Source organism: Buceros rhinoceros, unplaced genomic scaffold, assembly GCF_000710305.1.
Source record: "Buceros rhinoceros silvestris isolate BGI_N320 unplaced genomic scaffold, ASM71030v1 scaffold24879, whole genome shotgun sequence".
Classification (NCBI taxonomy): Eukaryota; Metazoa; Chordata; class Aves; order Bucerotiformes; family Bucerotidae; genus Buceros; species Buceros rhinoceros.
This window is the reverse complement of record NW_010432518.1, coordinates 1-23,982: the sequence shown is the minus strand read 5'-3', so window position 1 is coordinate 23,982 and position 23,982 is coordinate 1. Positions and strand designations below refer to the sequence as shown.

The 23,982-nt window shown below is 48.3% G+C and overlaps 2 protein-coding genes across 3 annotated transcripts in view; one reads left to right on the top strand and one right to left on the bottom strand.

Moving 5' to 3' along the window:
* The window catches only part of KATNAL2 (katanin p60 subunit A-like 2), a 24,098-nt gene extending 15,883 nt beyond the window's left edge, over positions 1 to 8,215 (top strand). For both annotated transcript variants that reach the window (XM_010143823.1, XM_010143822.1), the window contains exons 13-15: positions 6,421 to 6,583; positions 7,654 to 7,756; positions 8,076 to 8,215. In XM_010143823.1, the coding sequence (XP_010142125.1) occupies positions 6,421 to 6,583; positions 7,654 to 7,756; positions 8,076 to 8,215 (406 nt within the window). The remainder of the gene's footprint in view (positions 1 to 6,420; positions 6,584 to 7,653; positions 7,757 to 8,075) is intronic.
* Positions 8,216 to 10,509: 2,294 nt separating this feature from the next.
* Positions 10,510 to 21,970, bottom strand: HDHD2 (haloacid dehalogenase-like hydrolase domain containing 2). The gene is made up of 6 exons (XM_010143821.1): positions 21,870 to 21,970; positions 19,173 to 19,381; positions 17,020 to 17,104; positions 12,753 to 12,969; positions 11,838 to 11,901; positions 10,510 to 10,732 (listed from the first exon to the last, which is right to left on the bottom strand). Exons 1-6 carry the CDS (start codon positions 21,968 to 21,970, stop codon positions 10,629 to 10,631), a joined length of 780 nt encoding a protein of 259 aa, XP_010142123.1. The 3' UTR covers positions 10,510 to 10,628.
* Between the last annotated feature and the right edge of the window lie 2,012 nt (positions 21,971 to 23,982).

Genomic DNA, 23,982 nt, shown 5'->3' with positions numbered 1-23,982 from the left:
CTATGTGTTGAAAGCAGAGAGGGGAACCTCAGCAAGATAAACTGTGGAAATTATATTCGGTGAGGGAGAGTCTTGGAGACAGATCACAGAACCACAGAATGTTTCAGGTTGGAGGGGATCTCTAAAGCTCCTCCAGTCCAGCCCCCTGCAGGGAGCAGGGACATCTGCCCCCAGAGCAGGGGGCTCAGAGCCCCAAGGGCCAACCTGACCTGCCATGGGGCCAGCCATGGGGCTGCTCCCTCCCCTCTGGGCCAGGGGTTCACCTCCCTCAGTATGAAACGTTTCTTCCTAATATGGGAGAAGGGCAGCGACGTTGTGGCAGGGTCTGGAGCACAAGTGCACTGAGGAGCAGCTGAGGGACCTGGGGCGGGGTGGGGGGGTTAACCTGGAGGAAAAGAGTCTCAGGGAGACATTCTCGTTTTCAACAGCTCCCATGGAAGATGGAGTGAGGTGGGGGTCAGTCTTCCCAGGAACAAGCAGCAGGATGAGAGGAAATGGCCTCAAGTTGTACCAAGAACAATTTCTTCCCCGTTGGGTTTGTGAAGGCCCAGGCTGCCCAGGGCATTGATGGAGCCCCCATCCAGGGACATGTCATAGAATCACAGAGTCATCTGGCTGGAAGAGACCTTTAAGATCATCAAGTCCAACCATTCACCCTGCACTGCCAGGGTGTGTTGAGGTGGTGCAGAGGTGACCTGGCAGTGCTGGTGGAACGGCTGGACTCGATGAGCTTAAATGTCTTTTCCAACCTTAACGATCCTGTGATTCCGTAACAGATCAGCAGTTCAGAGCAACTGAGACTCCCACAGGGGTCAGTGCTGTTCAACACCTTCATCAATGGCTTGGGCGATGGGACAGAGTGTACCCTCAGCAAGTCTGCAAATACTACAAAACTGGGTGGAGCAGTTGATAGACCAGAGGATTGTGCTGCCAGTCAGAGGGACCTCCACAGGCTGGAGGAATGAGCCCACAGGAATCTCTTGGCAGCTCAAGCGCGGGTGATCAAACATCAGTACACGGAGCCTTCGTCGCTGGGGATACTCAAAACCTGACTGCCCTGAGCAACCTGCCCCAGCTGACCCTGGTTTGAGCAGGGGGTTGGATTAAATGATCTCCAGGAGACGCCTTCCAGCCTCAGTAAGAGCTCTCTTAGGAGTTGCTTGGTTCTTCTGTGATGTAAAGGCTGTGGTTTCTGTCCATCATGGGAAGAGATCCAGTCCGCATCCTTCTACAAGCCTGTCTTTCTCTCTACATTTTCTCTCCTAATGCAAAACCTAACGTGTCCCATGGAGCCAGGGAAGGATCCTTCTGAGACTCAGCAGGCAGGCAGCTCACCTGCGGAAACTCAAGTGCCAAAGGGGCAACATATTCAGAGGCTTTCATTTGCCTCTCTCTGTGGCCTCCCCAGGGCTTTCAGGCTCTTTAACGAGGAGAATGTCTGCGCGGGCACCTAAAATCTGGGTAGAAATTAGATGTATCAGTTAGGCTGGCTCCTGCCTTTGCCCAACAGTGTGAGTACAAAGCCATCAGCGGCTTTTTTAGCCATAACAGCAGAGTGTGCGTGTTGGTTTGGGGGATTTATGCCTTGGAAAAACTCATGAATTTAAATCAGTAGAAAATCCACCTCATTTTGCATTACAGTATCTACATGAAAGGAGCTGAGCAGAATTTGATTTAACTCTCTGAAAAGTAAGTAGCTACTGCGTGTGAACAGTTAGCTTTGGAAGAGAATTAAATACATTAATAATCCATTGGTCTCTTCATGGCTCGTTCGTGATACACTATAGCTATGTATGTCACGGGAGCATCGTTACCCTTTGAGCAAGAGAAACTCTGAGCCGTGCGTTGTGCCTTCCTGCGGTCTCTTCGATTATCCCATGAGTAACTAAGCTTCACATGTCCTGCTGCAAGCACGGCAGTGTAAAAAGGATCAGATGTCTTTAGAGGATCCAGGTCTTTCTAGCATTGCACGCTGGTTTGAAAGGAAAAACTGAGGGAGAGTTCAGAGATAGCAGCTTGTTCCAAAGGCCGTCGTGTGCTGGGTTGAGGGATCTTGGAGGTGTGTTGATGTGAGTATGGGGCTGACCTCCCTCTGCGTGAGATTCCTGCCTGTATCTTGTCAGTATGTGTCTGCAACCTGCAAAAGTCAGGCAAAAATTACAGAATACATTTTCGAGTGTTTTACGTGTGTGATTTTGGTTCATTTTGCAATTCCAAAGTGCTAATTTCTGCAAAATTTCTTCTGTGAAATACCAGAAATGACACAGCTTTTTAAAAGATAGATCCCAAATGACAAGATTTCTATCTGGGGGGAACTGCTCCCGCGTAAAGCTGGCAATCTCTGTGCTGGCAGCTGAGCCATTGTGAGAAGCCGGCTCCCGCTTTCAGAAGTGTTATACCTGAGGGCCTAGAATGTCCTTTTGGACTTCCTCAGTATTGCTCGTGAGCAGGCTGGATTTTGCCCCTCTCAAGCGGATCCAACCTACAAGTGTAGCGACTAGGTGATCTGGCAGGGACGTGCCTACTGCAAGAATATGCTTTAGGACATGGCTGCGGGTATGCTTACAAAGGTGTTTCAGGGGGGTGGAAAGCTGGTGAAAGCCGTGAGCATCTTACGTCATCGCTGAGGCTCACAGCCTTGAGAAATTCAGGACTCTCTGCTTCCGGAGAGGCCAGCGGGGTTTGAACCCCCTTTGAGATCTCGACTATATGTTTACAGATTATTTTTTGTGTGTATTAGTTGACACTCAGTCCCTCTGGAAGACCCCAGATACAGCTGCACAGGGGTATTTCATAATGCAGTTTCAAAATACCTGGTGCTGCAGCCCGAGTGGTGGCTTCACAGCACAGCCCTGCGTCCTTCCGTGGAGCTGGGTTTCAAGAGGCTGGATTTCAAGCTGGTTATTTATTCATCATGAAAAAATTAATACCTAACTGCTTTTAGATGAATGAGAGGAAGCCTAAACAAAGCTCTTGACGCTGTCCTGAGCTGCACTGCGGCTATTGATCTTCCCCTTCAGCCAGCGCTGGCTGCCCAGCCTCGCCTCCTGACACTCATCAGCAAGGCACTTCCTGTGGACAAATCACTTGTTGGAATGATTCGATGTAGTTGATAAAACAAAGGCCCTGCTAGTGGAGAAATAAAGTGATCCTTAGCCATGCAGCAGATGCTTCCCGAAGTATTGGCGCATTTAATTCAACTGCCATTGCCGTGCTGCTTTCTTCTCTCTCCCCACCCTCGGTGCTTTGGTGTAGGCTGATGGACTTTTCACCTCTGAGGTGAGCCGAGTCCCGTTGACAACAGGGGCACATGGCCAAGATGAACTCAAGAAGAGGTGGGTTACGAAACCCACACCAGAGCTGGGGTTACCCTGCAGTGAGCCCTTGGTGAAGTACACGGCGTGTACGGTGGAGAGAGAGCAAGGAAGAAGAGTGGAGGACAGTGTGGGGAAGCCCTGAGAGGAGCAAGAGAAGACACGGAGTGAGAACAAGCCCTCAGTGTGTGTGGGCCATCTGCACAGGAGGATGGGAGGTGGGAAGAATGAGAAGCTTGCTCATTCTTGGTGCCTTTTCCTCCAGAGCATCACTCTGGTGATGATCGCACTAGGCAGGGATTAGTTATGGACTGTTGGCCTTGTTGCTGTTTCTGGGTTCACCTCTGGAGTTCTTGGGGCCTCTAATTTCTGCCTAAAATGTGTTAGTCTCCCTTCTGAAAATGAAAACAGGTGTTTGTCTTGGTATCTTCATGAAATTTGGTTGTGATAGCATGGCATGATGCCTCCTGATGTCAGCCTGGGGGAGCTCCGAAGTCTCGTGCTTTGAAAGACCCTGTACAGCTTGTGTATCTTTTCACGAGCATTTCTTAATGCTTTTATGGGCTGTTGTTTCAGAGGATATTTTGTTTGGCTCAGTGCTTATTATTCTGCTCTGGTTAATGTCACTTAACTTTGGATTCTAGCACTGACAAAACAATTCAGCAAACACCCTAAACACTTCAGATAACAAAAACTTTATGTGTTTATTTTCCTCTTTGGCCAACAAGCAGGGTCACTGTAACCTTTCTGGGTAAACAGCAGTTTTTGTGTATCAGCCGCCTTATTTACAGAACATGGCTAGGGAGGTCATGAAACTGGAGTCTTGGGTCACACCCCAGGAGAGTCCCGCTCTGGAGCAGGAGGAGTGATGGGAAACGTCATCATCTGAGGATTTGTAGAGGGTTTGCAGAGACTCTGGCTGCGGCTGCCCTTTGTCCAGAAGTGCAGTTTAGAGAACCTGCACGGACACCTCTAAAACCTGGAGAAGGTTTGCCCCATTTATGCAGAGGGTGGCAAATATGGGCAAATAACAGCCAAGGGGCTGGTCAGCCAGCGGGTGATGATTCCTGGACAAGCAAAACAATTCTGGGGAGAAGTTGAGCTGAAAAATAATTTGGGAGGAGAGCAAGGAACTGACGTGCTTCTTTGTCTGGTGTGGGTGGGACCCTGTGTGAGAGGAGTTGCGCTGAAGTTGAATGGCATCCTAAATAGCTTAAAAATACCAGTATCGATATACAGGCAGCCATTGATTAGCAGGCGGTGGTATCTGCTTGAGGCCTCGATTAGAACTACTGGGATGGGTCTGAGTGAACTCCTGTTGTCCTCCGAGTTCCTGTTGATCTGGTTTTCCAATCTTCACTTTCATTGCCCTTGGCTCAGTGCAGGGGTGAGCTCTCCCAGAGCTGAGCTGGAAAAAGCTCCCAGATTGAGAGGTCCTTTCTGGGGAAAGGGACACTTCTGCTCCTGCTGAGCTGAGAGCCAGGCATGGTGTGGTCTGTGGAAAACCTAGGCAGGCACCTAGGTGGGGATTTGAGAGCCCATTTTTTGTTCTCTTTATCATGTGCTGTGCCGTTAGAAAACATTTGCTGTCAAAAAATAAGGCCAAGACACCAAAGGTGACAGAAATAAGCTCTGTTGGTGTGCTGCAGATCCATCTTGAGCTGGGTTTGAGCTCCCTGCAAATTAAAGAGGAGTTTCATACAAGAGGCATTGCTTGAATGTTGATTTTGCTGGCAAAAAGCTTTCACCCAGGGAATCGGGAAAGGCAGAGGCAGGGTTGTTTAAGCGTACCAGACTGCAGGAGCAGTCCTTCCACAGCTGGCTCCTTGCTCAGCCAGCAAGGGTGGAAATGGTGCTTGGGGCTCCTGTTTTTCTGCCTGCGCAAGGCACAATGAAGTGAGTTTCCCCTTGGCGGGAGTTTCTCGGCAGGTATGAGGACTGAATTATATTTTAAACTGAAATAACAAGTCTGTGGCTGAATGGGGCCAGTGGAGAAAGAGGGTTACAGCACTTGGAAGGATAATAGCTCAGAGCAGCTCCTGGGAGTCACCGGAGAGTTATGAGTGAGTGTTTTGAAGCAGCCATTTCTTCTTGAAAATTGTGTGGAAGACTGGGGTACTTGTAGACCGTTCCCATTACACAAGTGACAAGGGATGAATTGGAGGCATTTGCATTCAGTTGTTTGTTGTGTTGCCGTTGGATGCAAACAACTGAAAAGCGCTTGGGAAAAAACTAGATTTAAATGAACAGTTTGTGTGTGTCTGAGAGGAACTGGAGTGCCAGGTGTGTCAGGACTCCTGACGCTTGACAGAGTCTGTGGCACTGGCAAGACAGACTGTTTCTCGATGGTGATGAAATGCATTCAGAAAGGAACAGAAAGAAACACTCATTTTTCTTTCAAGCTTCCTTTGTGCATCACAAGCAAGTAAGAATGAAGAGCAGCCCAATCTGCTGCATCTTACCTTTCCCTTTATCTTTTTTTAAGGCAAAACACCTTTATCAGCGTTGATGTTGACAGCATCATGGTTTTGGCTCACTGACGCATTTTTCCAGCCTGTCCGTCCTTTACATGATCCTTTTCTAAAGGATGTTTTCCTTTGTGGCTGTGTTATCTGTAGTCTGTACTGCAGGGGCAGTCTCAGAAGGACATCTCATTTGCCACACACGCGGCCCTCACATCCAAGACCTTCAGTGTCTTACACCTACTAATCATCCCTTCCAAAGGGGCAGTTAATTAGCACTGACAGTGCCCCATGCAGCAATTTGTAGTGTCTTCCTCACAGCAAAGGGAGAAAGGGAGAGGTTGTACTGATGAGGCACGCCGCAGAGGAGGACAGGAGCCAGGGAGGATAACTACAGCTTCTGATGGTGGCCGTTCAGCCTCATTGTCACCAGCTGGCGTATCGCTAGCGTACTGAACAGGAATCCACTGGAAAATTAATACTTCCCTTTTCTTTTTTTTTTTTTTTTTTTCCAAATTAGGCTGACACAGTTACAGGTGGGGTTGAAAAATGTCAGTCCGTGCAGTGAGGAGCTTGCTGCCAGTGCCATGTCTCCCTCCACAGTGACACACGGTGAGATGATTCCTCTCCTGCTATGCTTGCAGGGAGCTGGATTCTGCCATGCTGCGGCGGCTGGAGAAGAGGATTTTAGTCGACCTCCCAAGTAAAGAGGCGCGGCGGGTGATGATCCAGCACTGGCTCCCGGCTCTGAGCAGCAGCGGAGGAGTGGAGCTGAGAACCGAGCTGGACTACGGCTTGCTGGGCCAGGTGGGACTGCGCTGCAGCGGGGACAATGGCCACTCGGTGCTGTAAGCAGAAGCGATACAGGAATTGTGCTATGCGGAGCTGGGGGAGGGACCTCAGCTCAGTGTGAGGTTCCAGCCAAAGGGAGACCAGTGAGACACGGGGCTGAGCATTTCACAGGCGCGTACCCGGCCGTGGAAATCACTGGTTTCACGTGGCTCTGCCTGCGAAACGGTCTATTCTGATCCCCTCTGCTGGGACAACTTTCCAGCCTTGAATACAGGGAGACCTCAGCAACAGTGCGTTTTGTCCTTCTTCTCACCGAGCTGGGAACACTTCCAATTCATCGGGGTAACGAACAGTTAATTGTGAAGGGAGGGTTTGTCACAGCTCCTCTGCTGCCGGAGAAAAGAGCACTTGGTGAAGAGATCCTCTAGGTACCTACCCGGCCTTCTTCAGTCCGCCCGTTGTCCCACACCCCGAGAGCTTTGAGAACACCTTGGAGCTCACCCAGCTGGCCCTTTTCACCTCTGTTCACAGAGACAGCAGGTTTTGCTTCATAAATGAGGAAATACAGATGTTTTATTAACAGGAAAGCAGGGGATGGACACAGAGAGGTGGGTTTTATTTGGCCTACGGAAAATTGCCCCTTAGAACAGAACAAAATGCCTGGTATTTTCCTGGCTTTCCTACCAGGCAGTGTGGGCAGTCACAGCACGAACAAGCTACACAGTATCGAGGGGAGGGTACGCTTGAATATATGTGTGTGTGTTTGTGTATATATACACAATATTTGTGTATATATATACACACCCGCATGTGTAAATATATTCCGTAGAATCACAGACTGGTTTGGGTTGGCAGAGGCCTTAAAGCTCAACCCCCTGCCATGCGCAGGGACACTTTCCACCCAGAGCAGGCTCCTCAGAGCCCCAAGGCCCAACCTGGCCTTGAACACTTCCAAGGAGGGGGGCACAGACTTTACAGGAATAGACTTTACAACTATTTTATATAAATGTACCTGCTCCTAAATGTCATTCCTGTCCGATTTGTGAGGCTGTATGCTGTAACGTACCGTTTTGATCCCATCACAGGAAACAGACGGTTACTCCGGCTCAGACATCAAACTGGTGTGCAAGGAAGCTGCCATGAGACCAGTGAGGAAAATTTTCGATGCGCTTGAAAATCATCAGCCAGGTACCACAGCTCTGAGCAGAGACCTGGTCTGGGAAACCTGATCTGCTGCACGAACCCTAGAAACGATGATGTTAACCCCAGCAGGTGGAGCTCTGCTATCTGCTTAGAGAAGTTCTGACTGCACGTTTCTGAAACATCTCCCTAAGCTCGCCCTTCTGGAAACAGGGACTTTTTTAAACACTCTGTCTGCACAAATAGGCATTTTATCTCACCAGGTTTATTCTGCCGGTTTTGTACATTACGTGGTGTATTAGGCGGGGACATAAACGAATGTCTTTTGGTAACAACACCAGTATTTAACCAATTGTCTTCTCCGCAGGCAACAGTAACTTGCCCGTGATCCGATTAGACACGATCACAACAGCAGATTTCCTGGATGTGGTCGCCCACACCAAGCCATCAGCTAAGAATCTAAGCCAGAAGTACACAGCTTGGCAAAGAGAATTTGAGTCGGTTTGACAAGAAAAGAACCCAAAGACTGAAAAACTCAACGGACTTTCGCTGTCCACAGTGGCATCACCTTGCCCTCCAAGGACTGAGTGGTGATGGGGAAGGGGGTGCCGCTGCTTCCAGGGAAGAGAACACACCGAGAAATGTCAGGGGGAATCCTCACCTTCAAAATAGAATGGGGCGGGAGGGGTGTTGTTTGGTTATTTTTTGTTAGCCATTTTCAATGACTCTTCAAAAAACATTCTTCATGGAAACAATGGCAGTTGCTACGTAATGAAGACTCCAGCCTTAATTTTATGTATAAAGACTTAGAGACTGATTGCCTGTCAGTCTTTATTCGTGATTTTCAGGTTCAGGGTAGACCAGCTGGAGCAGAAAGCTTGTTACGAAGTTTGATGATTAGTGTAATTCTCCCTTTCTCAGCCTCACTAGAGCATCAAAATCACCGAGAAACCTGCACCCTTTGTAATGAAACTTAGATCACTGTGTTCAGTGAAATTCAGTTCCTTCTATATTTGCTTAGTTTTGTCATCGTTTTCAGATGAGATCAAAGCCTCGACATGCCAAATGTGTTACTTTCCAGCTGGTTTGGGGTATTTCTGAAGCGGAAAAGGCAAGGAATGGGAGGAACTTGGAGACGTTGTAGAAAATCAGCAGGTTTAGGCTAATCTAACTCAAAACTACCAGCTGTAAAACACGAGCAGTGAGTCTTTGCAGCACAGCCGTAAATACGGGCCACGGTGGACACTTTCCTGCTCATAAACACAGCCAGGTCAGCAGTCAGGACCGACACATGTCCAGCTACCTTTTAATTGATAATTCTAACCAGTCAGGTTTCCAGGCTCCCGGCTCTCGCTGCTGCCCCTCTCTTGCTTGGCCAGACACCCACCCTCTGCAGTTCTCCTTGCACGGGCCTGTGCGCAGCATGCACCTGCAAGGTCTCACAGGCTGCTCTGACACGCTCTTCTTTTCCCCGGCATCACTCACGTTGTCAGAAGTCTTTATGGGCAATGTCTTCACAGGATTTTGCTTAGAGATCTCTCACCTCCCAACCCTGACGCTGACTGCGGGCCAAAGACGTCCCTAATGTACCCCAAGCAGAAACCAGGACAGGTTCAGAATTGCTGGCATGAATGCGAGACGTGTGAGTTTATTCCATTACAATTTATGACACACAAACAGGCGCTGAAGACAGGTTTGTTCCTGGGGGGGTTTATTGTGTTTCTACTGATGAGTCTACTCCATCCACACCCTCTGTGTCGGATGAGGATTAAATCTGAGCAGAGGTAACCACCCACCCAGTGAGGCTGCAGACAGACGCTCTTTCCCCTGAGGAGAGCTTCCCGTCCACTCACCACGATGGTTCTCCTCAAGCAGAGCGAGCATGGCTCGTTGACACAGACCTGTATTTTCAATCAGGTTAATACTGCAGTAACGTGTAATTACAGCCCAGTAATTGAACACTCGGCAGCGCTGTAGAACAACTGTGAAGGACTTGTACCATTACAGCTCACAAATGGGACAGAAAAACTCTTCACCCTCATTACAAAGTTGGTTCATACTGGGGGGATTAGCACATAGCAAGAGTGTTGCAAACCACAGAATTAAATTTCGTTTTACAGCTCTACTAACCAACTCTGCAAAAACCGGAATCTGTCCCCATGGCTTCTGAAGGATTTTTCCCATAACATTAAAAAGAAAACAAAAAAACCCCCAACAACAGTGAAATTTTGCAACTGTAGCATTAATAGGACCCTGCTGGAGTCTAATTTCGAAAATTCGCAGTCCCTAAGGCATTTAATACCAGATTTTTGTTTCTGTACCATTCTTTTTAATAAGAGATTCTAATTAAAACATCTGTAAAATGCTGACAGTTTTATGTAAAATTTGAAAAACAAAACCTAGGATCTGCTCTAATGAGAGGAAAGGTATCAACAGTAGTTATTATTAAACAATGGTGATAGTTTGATTTAAGAAGTCGCACGTTTCTAAATGTGCGTAATCTCTACCTTTAAATTAGAGCCGAGTTTTCACGCTCGGTGAGAACACTACAGGCTGACGAAGGCTCTGCGAGTCATTGAGGGTTGCTGGCTGGAGTATTTCCAGTGGGTTCTTTTCAGTTCGGTTCATTCAGCAGGGGAGCAAGACACTTCCCAGGCAGGGCTTTTCACCCGCTGCTTCCCGAAAACTGGAAGTAAACAGAACTCTCTGCCAGGCTCCCGGGGCCACCGAGGGAAGCAGCTGCGTGGGTCATCACCTTTCTCTCCCACCTGCTGGGTGTCTGCAGTCCCTGCCCTTCCACGACTCACGGCTCGGGTTTCTGATGCAATGCATGCACTGATCCTGTGACCTTCACTTTTGAAGGAAGAGTAAAGGAAATGATGTGACAGGAGATGATTCTTCAGACTAAGTACTCCCTTCCTCATAGCAGATGCTCTAAGATATGTTCCACCGCCGCTGGGAAATTCTCACAGGTTAAGTAAGGAGCGGGATTGATTTTGTCTTCATCTGCCGGTCGATATTTACCTGTGACAGATTAACAAAATTATGCATTTACCAAGCTCCTCTGAGTATCCCTTTTGCACCCCCAGAAAATTACGGCCTCCTTGGATCAGTTTCAACCAGACACGGTAGGAGGAACACCCATTGAGTCTCCTCTGCCACAAATACCCCACCAGCCAGCCGTGCCCCAGGCTCATCCCCAGCAGCGCGGCCAGCAGGTTGAGAGTTCTGTGATTGTACGTCTCCAGAAGCAAGCACTGAGCCTCACTGAACATTCCTCCCCCAGGGGCGGCTCTGGCTCAGATCGTGCACTGCTTTCACTCTGCCGTACGGGCACTGTCCTTTCTCTGACTATTCAGATATTCATTCCTGGTGAGGTTCTCGAAACAATCGTCTGACCACCTTCTGGCTTTTATACGGAAGAGTAGGGTTAGTTACTTCCGTTCACTTTCAACAAAACGGACCATGCGGCATGAACAGCTGCCACCTCAGAAGGACCTTGCCCAGTCCACGGTACCGTCAGTAACACTGACAATACCTGTCAATCCTGTAAGGTCCCACTTTCGTCTGAAGCAAAATTACTTTTGTAATGACTAGGGAACGTAACCAGAGTTCCTGAATGATCAGAGGTTACAGTGCTAGACAACTGAAGATGTCACAGTAAGAGTCCTCTCTGTTCTTTGATTAGTGCTTGAGGTTTTAGAGCCATTAGAGCAAAAAATTCGCACCTGCATTTCAGGCACACCTACCATTCACCCCCAGCTATTACTTTATAGCATGCTGCTGTCATGTGGGGGTCTGTGCTCTACCCCTGCTGCTCAAACATCACATAAAATGGCCAGTGCTGACTTAAACACTGACTATTGTTTGACAGGCTGCCACGCTGCAGCTGAGGAAATGTCTGCTGAATCCACCCCAGAGTGCTGGGGTGGTGGCGTCAGGGTCTCCCTGCAGCCCTCCCAGCTGTGGTGGAACGAGCTGCAAGAATGCCAGGCCTCTACAGATCGTCAGGGCTAGACCCAGGGCTCAGCGTGTTACCTTTGCTTTGGGCAAAGGTACCCCAGTACCCAGGGCCAGATCACTGCATGCACTCCCGTCCCCCAAAATGACCAACCCAAGGAGTACTTACCGGTCCTTACCAAAATCCCACGCATGCCCGCATTCTGGGCACCACCAACATCATCCCGGCAGTCCTGGGGCACAGCAGGAGATAGCTGGTTAGTGGACACAGACACCACTTGTTAAGTTTTTCATGACATTCACAACATTGAGGGGCTGCACCGTGTCCAGAGAAGGACAACAAAGCTGGTGCAGGGTCTGGAGCACAATGTGCTGAGGAGCAGCTGAGGGACCTGGGGGGGTTGAGCCTGGAGCAAAGGAGGCTCCGGGGAGACCTTCTGGCTCTCCACAACTCCCTGAAATTCAGGAGGTTGGAGCGAGGTGGGGGTCGGTCTCTTCTCCCCAGCAACAAGCAGCAGGACAAGAGGAACCGGCCTCCAGCTGCCCCAGGGGAGGTTGAGGTTGTCCCTGAGGAGCCGTTTCTGTCCCGTTGGGGTTGTGCAGGCGTGTCGCAGGCTGCCCAGGGCAGTGGTGGAGTCCCCATCCCTGGAGGGGTTTCCCAGCCGTGTGGAGGTGCTGCTGAGGGACAGGGGTCAGGGGGGACCTGGCAGTGCTGGGGGAGCGGGTGGATTCGAGGAGCTTAAAGGTCAATTCCAACCTAAACAACCAGACAATTCTGTGATTCTCTGCTTTGCAGGTCACTAAGCAGCCACTTAAAATCGGCTACGTGGAGTCAAATCTTTTAACTGTCTATTAGACAAACTGTCACAGGAATGATTTACCGTGTCCTTTTTACCTGATCAAATAACGACTGAAGTAGGAGAACTAACCCTATGGACTACGCATTAAACCCTGCAAGCTGTGACAGTTCAGTTTTCACCCCTTGCTTCACCCCAGCGCTTTTAGAAAGATCAGTTCACGGCATTTGGGAGGCACGACACGCAGTGGAGAGGAGCAGGTGATGAGGTGTGTGGTCCCCACGTACGTCACCAATCATGACGGCCTCCTCTGGGGCACAGCCAGTCCCCCGCAAAGCTTCCAGGAAGAAGGTCTTCTCCGGCTTCCCCACCACTGTTGCCTTGGAGTCCGTCGCGTATTCCAGCCCAGTTACAAAAGGCCCGGGTCCCAGAGACATGCCATCTTTTTTCTTGAAATATCTGGCTTTATGTATAGCTATCAGAGGAGCACCATCCAAAATCAACCTGCAGAATTGAATGAAGAAGGAAGTACAAAAATAATAGCTTAAAACCTGGTATTTACAGCTGAAGGACTCAACTGGCTTTTGTTTAAGTTGACAACAAAACTCCCACTGACTTTCATAAAGCCCCAAACTATAACGGATGCCAGCATTCATTTGGAGAGTTTAAAATAAAGTTCCTTCCTTTCTTTTCCCCAGAAACAGCTAGCTAATAAATCCCCCAAATAAAGAATTTATTACCTTGAGGATTTTAATAGGTAACTGTTTCTAAATCCTGTCTGTATCTCTCAAGCAATGAGGTCCATCACTCCAAGCACCCTCACTTCTCACTAAGGCAAACATCCCAACACCAGAACCCACCTGACTTCCCCACACAAGTATTCTGAGACACATTAACCACAGGTAGTAGCTGGAGGTAGCAGTTTGATGGCAACAGCCTTGATGTTGCCTGGAGTAAGAACACAGCAGCACTTCCAGGAAATCTGCAGCCCAGCAGCTCCTGAGGCTGGGTATCACTGGTGACAGCCCAACAGTGACATGTTTCCAGCAGAGATGACTACTGAGGCGAGTCCCACGGAGGTGGTGAATCATCTCACCTTAACTTTATGATTTAACACTGGAGGAGCAGCTCCCTGACAACAGCTGATAACCTCCCACCTTTCATGGGCTCACTTCTGCCCGGACGCACCAGCGTGAACCCTCCCCAGGGTTCCACGGACACCATGACTGCCTGCCAGCTGACCTACCCGTTAAAAAACCTGCACAGAACACGGGACTGTCTGGAGCGGGTGGAAGAACGTAAACGAGGAAGTAATGACAAAACGCTGTCACTCCACCCATCTCAGTCGGCACCTCCTCCACCTCACTACCCTGTCACCCCTGTCGGTTTGCGTCTGCTCGAGGGCTTTTGTCTAACACTTGCTGATTCTCCCATCCCTGTTACCCACCCGGTCGTTCCTCCTTACAGCAGTCGCAGCAGCTACCTGTCCTGTGGCAAAGGGAGCCTGCGCTACTGGAATCCTCCTGGTGCTACCAGGCACAGAAATGTTATTGCAGTCCTCCCCCTCGCCAGCGCCTTGGCCTCAGTGCAACCAAAGCCCACCAGACCGTCTCTACGAAGAGCTGAGATGACAACCGCCAATCGCTTCCTGTTCAGTTTTACAGCAACTTCTTCAGGTGCTGAAGCAGCTCTAGTCCTTATCACAGCAGGTAACTAGCATGGCTGGGGGATAGGGGAGGAACCTTGGCCATTATCTTCAGGGCAGAAAGAAGGATTTCTTTTCCCTTTAACCCCACCTGATTTTTTTTTTTTTTTTTTTTTAAAAAAAGCCTTTAAAAAACCAAACACAATCTTGCTTTGCCCCTTCATCGCCTTTCTGGAGCTCTGCTGTGGTTCTGCTTGAAGAAGCTGACTGAGGTGAGTCATCTGCTCCTTAGAGGACATCTGCTCCTTCCCACACACTTGCAGTGGGTACTCTGAGCAGTAGGTAAATGCAATTCTTCATTTCACTTAATTATCACAAAACACTTCTATTGAATCAGGGCATTCCGAAGCGAGCTCAACAAGAAGAGAGCTGGCATGTGTCTCTGTGAGCAGCCAGATATGTTCACGGTGGGAGGATGCCTCTAGGATACAGGAAAATTTAATTTGACAGCAGCACCACAGCCACTTACATTCAGCAGTTTGCAGGAAACATCTCACCTGAGAGAATTCTTTCAAATGTGGCATCAAAATCCCATGTATACAAAAAGAGAAATTTAGTCTCAGTCATTTCAAATGGTGCCTAGAGAACGGCCTCACTCTGTGCATCTTATTTTGGGACTCATATTGGGTTAGATTTACCTAACCTAATGCTGGGTATCAACCAAGTCATCGCCTCTCAGGTAATTAGTCAGCCAGGGCTCTTCACAGTCAGTGGAGGGGAAAAAGCACTTCTAGGGCACAGTTCAACTGTCCTATTTTAAGCACTACTAGGGGAAAAACGCATGCTGCCTTCCAAGTGCCTTCCTTCTCCCTCAGGAGCCCAGATCAGCAGCTCAGACACAGTCATTGGCACTGCAGGGAGCTGCATTTAATCAGATTCACCTTAAAGTTCTGCTACGAGCAATGCAAATCCCAAGTGACTTCATCATCTGAGCAGTACAGGACAAGGAATACGGATATTGCATAAGGCAATATTCTCTTCTTGAGAAGAAGAGAATGTGGCCACTAAGTTAGTATTTCCATGAGACCAAACAAAGACAGCACCAGAACAGTTTACCCTCAGCAGAGGACGTGAGGAAAACCCAGAACAGATCAGTGAGATGTTAAGGATCAGAGGGAGCCCATCGTAGGGCCTCTGTCCGGGAAAACACCGAGCAAAACCAGGATCAGTTCATAGAGGGCGAAATCTTCCTCAGGCAGAGAAATCAGCTGAGCTGCTGGGAATGCGTCTGTCACAGGGCGAGGTGAGCTGAAGGACACAGCCCTGCTCCACACCCGGCTGCACCACCCAGGCAGCTCCGGATACAGGATGCTCAGGCAGCATGGACTCCATGCTGCCCCCTGAATACCTCTCTCTTGGGCAGCAAGGCCACGCTGCACCCACTGCCTGCTGCAGGGGACTGGATTTGGGCTTCAACACCTTCCTTCCGTCACCAGAGCTAGTGTCCAATACTGTGTTTAAAGCAAAAATCCCAAATCCAGGCTGGAACAACCTCTCCCACCTCCAGAGAGCCAGTTCTGCAGGATCTCCTGCGTACGCTGGCCTGGGGGAGCCGCGGGCTCTCAGGGACACTCAACAGGATTGACTGGTTTCTTGTTTTCAGTGTCCCGGTCTCCAGCCCGAGGCAGCTGATGACTACTATTCAAGGGCTAATACATTCATGACAGAAATATCAATAAACAAACTGATGTAAGCACTGGAATACGCCATGGGTTAAGTTCACGCAGCTGTGAAATCAGAGTCTGCTCACGAGCGCGCTGTGAAACGCTAGAATCAATGGCACTGGCAAGGTGCACTAATGAGGCAGACAGAGTCAGTTTGGGTCAACACATGTTCTTACCACACAGAATTGGCATGCAGATAAGGACAGCATTGGCTTCCTCCTCCAAGGGGCCTCCATAAGACACTGGTCAGCAGTAGCTGATATTCCCCCTTCGGATTTAGTGGCTATAAGGACAGATTAAGGTGCTTGAGATCAGCTTTCTTCACAATCTGAAGGGAAAAGTTGTGTGGTAGCTGTCACCCCATGAGCAAAGAGTGGAAAGGACTCTTAGTACTGCAGCACAGCAGGGATTATCCAGGGTGTTACGAGATGTCCTTTTCAGCTCTGAGATGACACTAAGTTGGTTACCAGCTGCCCAGGGGGGCCAGTACTCCTGCAGCTGGGTGCTCCTCCTCCTCCCTTACAAGGCCGGGCTGATCAGCTTGACCTAAAACACTGATGAAGGACAGCTCAGAGAGCTCCCAGTGAGATGAAAAGGAGGCACAACAGGCTCTGCATGTCCTTGCTCACCTACAATAATGGATAAACTCTCTCTGATTTACCCCTTCATCAACACACAAAACAAAAAGCTTTAGAAATCAGACAGGGCAATCAGATCCATAGCTCAACTAGGCCAGCATATTGTGCCGGCCACTGCTTCAGAAGAAATTGCCAGAAATCTGGAACCAGGTAGATAAGGGATGATCTGCCCTAAGCACTGGATTTCCTTCCCTACAATATCAGAGCTCTGAAGGCTGAGAACGTAGAAACCGACTCCCAAATCTGCCTGACATCCTTGGCTCTGTGTATTTCCTCTTGATAAGGAGCATTGATAAGTTTTTCACCTCAAAGACAGCCATGACTGACTTCTACAGTTTGTTAACAGACTGAAAGCCGCGAAAAACAGGGCTGGACTGCCCTGAGTTCATGGTTAAGGTCCCAAATCCACCAAGGTGGCTGGTTCTCTCCCAGACAGAGAGGAAGACACCATAAATCATGCTATGTAACGGTGGTATCGCTCCCACACGAGGAGGATTTCCTTGTGCATGCAGCAGTACAGAGCCCGGCACAAGAGAGCCTGACTTACCGGAACGCTCTGTTCATCATCGCGTAGTGGAAGTGCTCGGGAGCCAGTCCCACCACCACTGCATTGGGGTCATCGGTGGCTATCCCTGGAAAGCAAAAACACGGCTCTGAGCGAATAGAATTTTATTCACGCTTAGCAGTAGACAGCCGACAAATGCGATTAATCACTTTAGAGCAAAAATGAGCATTTCTGGGACAGACACATCACACAGACTAGTTCTACATATCAGTCTGGTCAATGCGGCAAAGATGCTATTGCAGCATGACCCAGAAGCTGTTAGACTAGATTAGTTTCGGCTCTTCTGGAAGGTCTTTTTTTAACGTGGACTAATTCCCTTGAGAACAGCTTGTACCTCCTTTGTCCTGTGCTACTTGAGGAGCACAACTGTTTGTACATGGCAGTGTCACGTCTGATCAGAACTAGTGATGGAAGCAGAGCAGCATCTACAGGAGAAATGGGAGTATCGGAGAGTTTTATCTACAAGAGGTGAAGTTATCAGCTGCACCCTGCGCTTGCTGTGGTTTTTGTTCTGCTTGCACATGGCGTATCCTCTACACCTTTACTGGTACAAAGAGAGCTCCCGTGTCTCCAGAGAGTGCCGTCGCAGCCTGCTGGCTGGCGTCTCCCATCGCATGTACTTCAACTAGCTCAGACAGCAAAACTCAGCGTGCTCAGAGATGCCATGTGGATTTGTGACACCACGCAAAAGCATCTGGGTCCTTTAACCAAGAACGGATTACACCCATCCATCTGTGACCAACTTTATAGAGAGATTAGCCAAGAATAGTTCAATAGCAGCCACTAATGGGAATTTAAAGCGTTCTCCATTGTGCTCAAATGTTTCAATAGCAGCTCTGAATGTGAGCCAAACCGCTTGTAGCAAAAAGAAACAAAACAATCCATTCCAGACTTAAGCAATACAGATAATGCCACCGGTGTACTCTGCTCCATCTTTGCCATCTTTTACAAAATTAGCATCAGCTACTGTAAAACCGGTGGAAAGATCCCAACTACGTGGAGATTAAAATGATTTAAATAGCTACAGTGAAATAGCTGGTGCCTCTGCCATTTCTGGCCCAAGAAAGCCTTCCCGAGAACATTGCTGGGGGTGTATTTCTCCAGATAGGGTGTTAGGTAGAAGAGATTTCATTGCTCTCAGAGCCCACAGCTTTTCTTCTGCACGCTTCGTCTTCCTGAAGATTACTGACTAGACCACGGCACCAAAATCTAACAGGAAATGTCTAGCTCCCAGCAATATTAGAACCTAGTTAAATTACAGAGCCCCAAGGGTTTCGGTTCACAAGCCAAGGGGCAGGGAGCAGTGTTAAGCCATCCACGTGTTTGCTGCCTTGACTTTAAACAAAAGGCTGAATCCAGAACACCCAGCTTTCAACTCCGAGTATGTTAAAAATGAGGGTATCTTCACTACTCTTGAAACAAGGATGTGGTAAGTCAAGGACTAACTGTCCTGCCTTCAGGCAGACATGTCCAGGTTAGAATACATCATCTCCTACTCCCCTCATTGTTGAGGGGGGAAATGAGAACATCTGAAAGTAAAACAAGTTTTAACCAGGTCTTCAGCCAGAGAAGTCAAGGCAATGAACCTTCTGTCACCAGCTGAGATACCAAAGAACATGGAACGAGACCTAGATGTTCAATGCGAGATACGTAACAATGACTACCTGGAGACTCAGCATTTAATAATAATCCTCTAAGAGAGAAATATCCTACAAATGTGAGAGAAACCTACAAGCCGGCTTTTATGCTCCTTATGAGCAAAACCTCTGTGCAATAGCTGAGGGAAACCTCATTTCCAACACTGACACATCTTTGCTATAAAAGAAATCAGCACTGGTAGCTGCAACAGATCCCTAGTGATAAGAAATCAATAAAAAGTATCAAGTTTTACCCAAGTTCCTGACTGTTTGAAGGCTTTGGCTGCCCTTTCCAGGACTCCTCAAGAAGCTATGACATCAGACTGTCTAACGTTGATTTAAGAAGAGGAAAAGACCTTTATGGGTCTGGAGAGTCCCACATTTCAGGCTTCCTCCTGGCTCGTGGTACGCATACGACTGCTGTTCCACAAAACGGAGAACGCTATGTTTCCCTAGTTGTTCAGTAACGTCCCCCACGCTGCTTTCTGACCACCTCACCTGTGAAATCAGGCAGGGCCTTATCATCCACCAGGAGGAGAGGCCGCACCTGCTTCTGCTCCAGGAGATTTCTGGCTGCTGTCAGAGACGTGAAGATCTCATTTTCTGCAATGTCAAACCCCAGTTTCACCAGCCTCTCCAGAAGGTCTCTCTTGCACTCCTTCGTCGTGTTCGTCACAAACCGGATGGTAACCGGAGCGCTGCGCAGCCTGAGGGAGGAAGAGCAAAGGCGAATTGGCCACATCATCCTTCTGTTTACACAATCCTATGTCTGTTGGGACTGAACAGGAACCGTTTGCCTAACGGCTGCAGATGAAAAGACTTTGTACATCCCAGAGTACTGCTGTCACAGAGTGACCACGGGCTTGTTAACTCTGCTTGTTCACTGAGGGCAATGTGAAGCAGAAGGCAGGAATTACAGCTACCAGAACAAGGCCAAGTCTCCTCTGCTTTGCTTCTACCAGGAGAAGTCGGGAGGAACCTGATTCCAAACTCCGTCTTCACAGCAGTAGCAAACACGTCTATGATCAACAATAATGAGTTTGAAAAGCCTTTTAATTCAAAGTAGGTAAATAAACCAGCCGGGTATTCTGCATCAACAGCATCCTGACCCAAAATAAACAAACTGAGGAACCTTGCAGCTGAATTAATACACTGAACTCCAAATGCAGCTGTGGCTCATTCACAGATGCAGGATGCTCCAGGATCCTCTGTTACCTGTGTGGCAATTCTATGTCAGCTTTTGCAGCCATTTCTCCCTTTACTGAGTAACACCAATATTGCATAAAACCACATTATTGCCCAGTACAGGCTACCAAACAATCAAATAATTTTAACTGACATTTTCAATGGTGTTCCCTTTAATTATTCCCCCACCATCACTTTCTCTGTTTGTTGCTATAGAAACAAACTCTGGCATCACCACTGCATGGAGAATATCATGATAAAGTTGGTCAAGGCTGGAGACTCGTTTGCACCTGCCACTTTTTTCTCATCTGGTCTGCTGCCCAGAAAGATTCACTGAACTTCACATGTATGAACTGGTACGGAAGTCCCCTGGTTGCTAATAAGGGGGGGAAACATATTTATCAACCTCAACAGTGGATGTAAAAATGGTATCTATCGATTTGTTCCCCAAGGAAATGGCATGCCAATCACTTCAGCTTCTGTTTAGGAAGGACAATGACATGGGTTAGCAGAAAAGACCAGAGAAAATTTTTTTTCAAACCTCTTAGGTGAAAAGACCTGACTGTTCTTTGCAGAGAAACAATGACACCTGCTCTCCATACCTGTGACAGCAGGTCCGAGCTGACCAACAGCACCTTACCCCTTTGCTAAGCCCCGCCCCTGCCAAAGCCAGGAGAGGGCCTGCATGAGCAGGCAGTAGGAACCAAGCGGAAGCAGAGGACGCAGGAGAATCGGTGGCTTTAGAAAACAGTTTGTCTTCTGTTTCTACAGAAGCCATTTCTTCAGTCTACAGGCTGCGGCTTTGGAGGTGAGCAGCAGACAGGACAGACACTGAGCTCTTCTTGACATACATGGGTTTCTGAGGATGCTGACTCTCACCTGGCACAAGTTCTCCCTGCAGTATGAAACACCAGGCAGCCAAAGCCCAGTGAATGAAAGGGTAATGAGTGAATACCCAGTGCTTTAGCAGTTTTTACTGCCTTCAATTTTCCATCTTTAGGCGGTAATTATTTCCACAGAATTATTTGTGAAAAGAAATGCAGTTTCCTGATCCCTCTGAGCAATAATCCAGTTTTACACACACCTAAGCAGCCAATACAACTCAAATAAAACCATCTTGTCCTTAACACAATCCTAGTCTCCTCTCCTGATTAATTCGTACTGTCCCAGCAGCTTAAAGTGTCCTCCCGCATCCACCATGAAAGCACACACCACTTTGTGTTTTTCTTCAACCACTGCAAGATGTCTTCTCCAGAAAGCGTCGTAACACAGTACAAAGCTCCCTGGGGTTGTGTATCCTATTTTGCCACTGACTCATACAGATTAAGTGGTTTTACTATGCCTCAGCTTCTTTAGGCACCCTTTCACCAGAAGAGAAGGAGGCACTTGACCGTCCCATTTATTAACGTGTTGGAAGTCCCGCAAAAGATGGGCTGTATTATCAACAGTTTCTCAAACTAAGAAACAACTGAGGTTGTTTATCTAGCAGAGAAACTTTAAAAACAATAAAGCAAAGCCTTGCCTGAAAGACCGATCTGCAAAGGATGGGCCAAGCCGTTCTCTCTGTTATCCCCATTCAGCTCACCAGGGGCTGAAGGGCTCAGACGTACAATCATGTTCCTGTAGTTAAACGAAGCACCGAGGAATAGCTGAGCTGCTTAGTGCACATGGGGTAATTCAGGCTAACTCAAACACCTTCCACTTCGGTTAAGGTGCAATTCCATCTGAATTAGCTGAAACATTCTGATGATTAAGATGTCTTCTCTCTAAAAAAGACCTAGAGAGAATCTTAGGAAAGCTGCAGGGGCTCAGGTGACACAGGGCAACTTTTCAAGGCTGATTTTTCTTGGTATTAATACAGGTGCAGACAAAAGCAGAATTTGGCCATGTATTTGCTTACTCACAACAGCATAAACAGGCAGAAGCTTCAGGCCCGTTTACTTACAGAAGCGTCTTTGTGCAAAGAGCGCTGACAGAACCTATCAGAGGAAACTGAAAAAGGTATCTTGCCTTTTAAGAGCTTCCTGCGCGCCTGGCACAGCTGAGTCTTCAATGTGAAGCGTGCCGTTGAGATCCACCAAGACAGCTTTCAGCGCGCGCCGAGCTGCCATCCTTCCTTCCCCAGGGAAAAGGCAAATAAATGAAACAACAAAAAACTGGTTAGCAGACAATGGATAATAAAAATAAGGAACTCAGTTAAGCGCCTCATTTGTGCCAAGCCCGGTATTACTCAGAACATTACTCGCAGTATTAAATGGGCCCCTTTAGACGGAGAAATAAAAGGCAGTGTTTAAAAAAAATACATAATTGATGGGGTGGTATTTTCCCAAAGACTCTATATATGGAAATCAGGTGCTATTTGTTTTTTAAGTGCTTTTATTTGTGCACGTCAAAAAAATCCTCTAAACAACTAAGACTGTTGGGAAGAGGATCATTAGGTCTGGTATGGCTGGTCCACGGCCTCAGCGAGCCCATACTGGCAAGTCCCACCGACACCAACAGTGCTGTTCAAGCAAAAATAAATGCAGTACTGCTACGTGGTGGTGCAGTGCTCTCACTATAGAGCTCAAGACACTCTGCAAAAGTGGGTACTGCTGAGGTTTGTAAATGAGATCCGCAGCAATCCAGCCCACACCACCATCCAGGTGCCCCAACTCTGAGCTTATTCAGCAGCTCACTGACTGTGTGCCAGCAGGGATTTAGCCTGGAAGCTCTCGGGGCTCAGGGATATTCAGCACCCCAAAGGGTTTCTCCCTCCTCTTGCACAGCGGACAGTCGAGCAGCTTTTCTACAACACGCTTCTGCGTCAGGCAGACAGGTACAGGAGACGCAGCCCAGAACAGAACTCAGCATTCAAAGGGTAAAGGCACCAGGGAAGAAAACAGTGAGCTCATGTGAGAGCCATCTGGCTAAAAAGCTGTCCCAGAATCTTCTGCTGCTCATGCTGTGCTTTGCACCACGAGCAACCTGGAAGAGCCATTCCTTTGCAAATGCCCAATACAGAAGCTTTCCTCCTGTTTGCTAGACAACGACTTATCTGTCATGACCAGCAAACCACGATTTTATACTGAGCTGCTGTTTTGGTAACAGCCAAAACATAAAACCTTACGTCCTTTAAAAAAACACATAGAATACTCAGCACTACGATCAGAAGCTGCCTTAATAAATTTAAATTTTTATGAGGGCAGTTTTATCTTTGCTCACATTTATCATGTGAGCTTGGTGTCTCAGGTACAAGACACACACACGCAGAGAACTTTGAGATTCCACTCCCATTATTACTGCAATAATTTAAAAAAAAAAAAAGCTTATTTTATAGCATGTCTGTTGCCACACAGGCCAGGGGAGCTTCATCAATTAAGAAGGCACTAAGATTCTAAGACATTTATCTTGAGTAAAATAGCGCAGACAGAGGGCCTGAGCAGAATGGAATTTGCATGATTCCACATCATCTCCACGACAAAAAAAAGTCTCAGGGAATTCTGAGCCCTGAGAGAGATTAAAAAGAGGACTGAAGAAGGCGCTATTATATAAATTCTCTAGCCAAAGACACACGACTGCAGAGCAACTGCACCGTACCTGCATGGACAGCACAGCTAAGGACGGGGACAGAATATACCGGTTGAGCAGAAACGGGGGAGTTGTTTTTATCCCTCTTGTACCCTAGATCTCCGCTGGTTCTTTTGTTCACAGTGTATTTATTCAGGCAGCATGGAAGTTATTTGCAGAGCCAGTTTTCAGCCTATTTTTAAGTATAAAGCTTGTGGCCAAGTAAGAAAAGCCCTACGGAACTTCAGTACCTCAATTTCCATAACCGCAGCCCAGCACACCATGGGAACTTCACCTTCCAGCCACGGGAACGGGATGAAGCCATACAGTAACTCAGGCTGGTCACGACATGCGGCACCACCCAGCTGAACGCCCGCCTGGTCTCTGGGGGTGCGAGGGGCCTTCGTGCCACGCAGGGATGCCACAAGACTCTCACAACCCACGGGCGAAGAGCACTCGCCCCATGGCAGGACGGCTTGTAATGGCACAGAGGTGTCGGGGACGCGGAGGGGCTGCCCTCCACGGCACAGGCGACCTGCGCCGCCCACGCAGGGCCGGACTCACTCAGCTGCCG

Excerpts from the sequence above, each read along its gene's own strand:
- HDHD2 (XM_010143821.1), bottom strand. The coding sequence starts at position 21,970 with ATGGCAGCTCGGCGCGCGCTGAAAGCTGTCTTGGTGGATCTCAACGGC. Across the intron at positions 19,382-21,869 it reads GCGCAGGAAGCTCTTAAAAG|GCTGCGCAGCGCTCCGGTTA; the intron begins GCAAGATACCTT and ends TTCCTCCCTCAG. Across the intron at positions 11,902-12,752 it reads AGGCCGTCATGATTGGTGAC|GACTGCCGGGATGATGTTGG; the intron begins GTACGTGGGGAC and ends GCTGTGCCCCAG.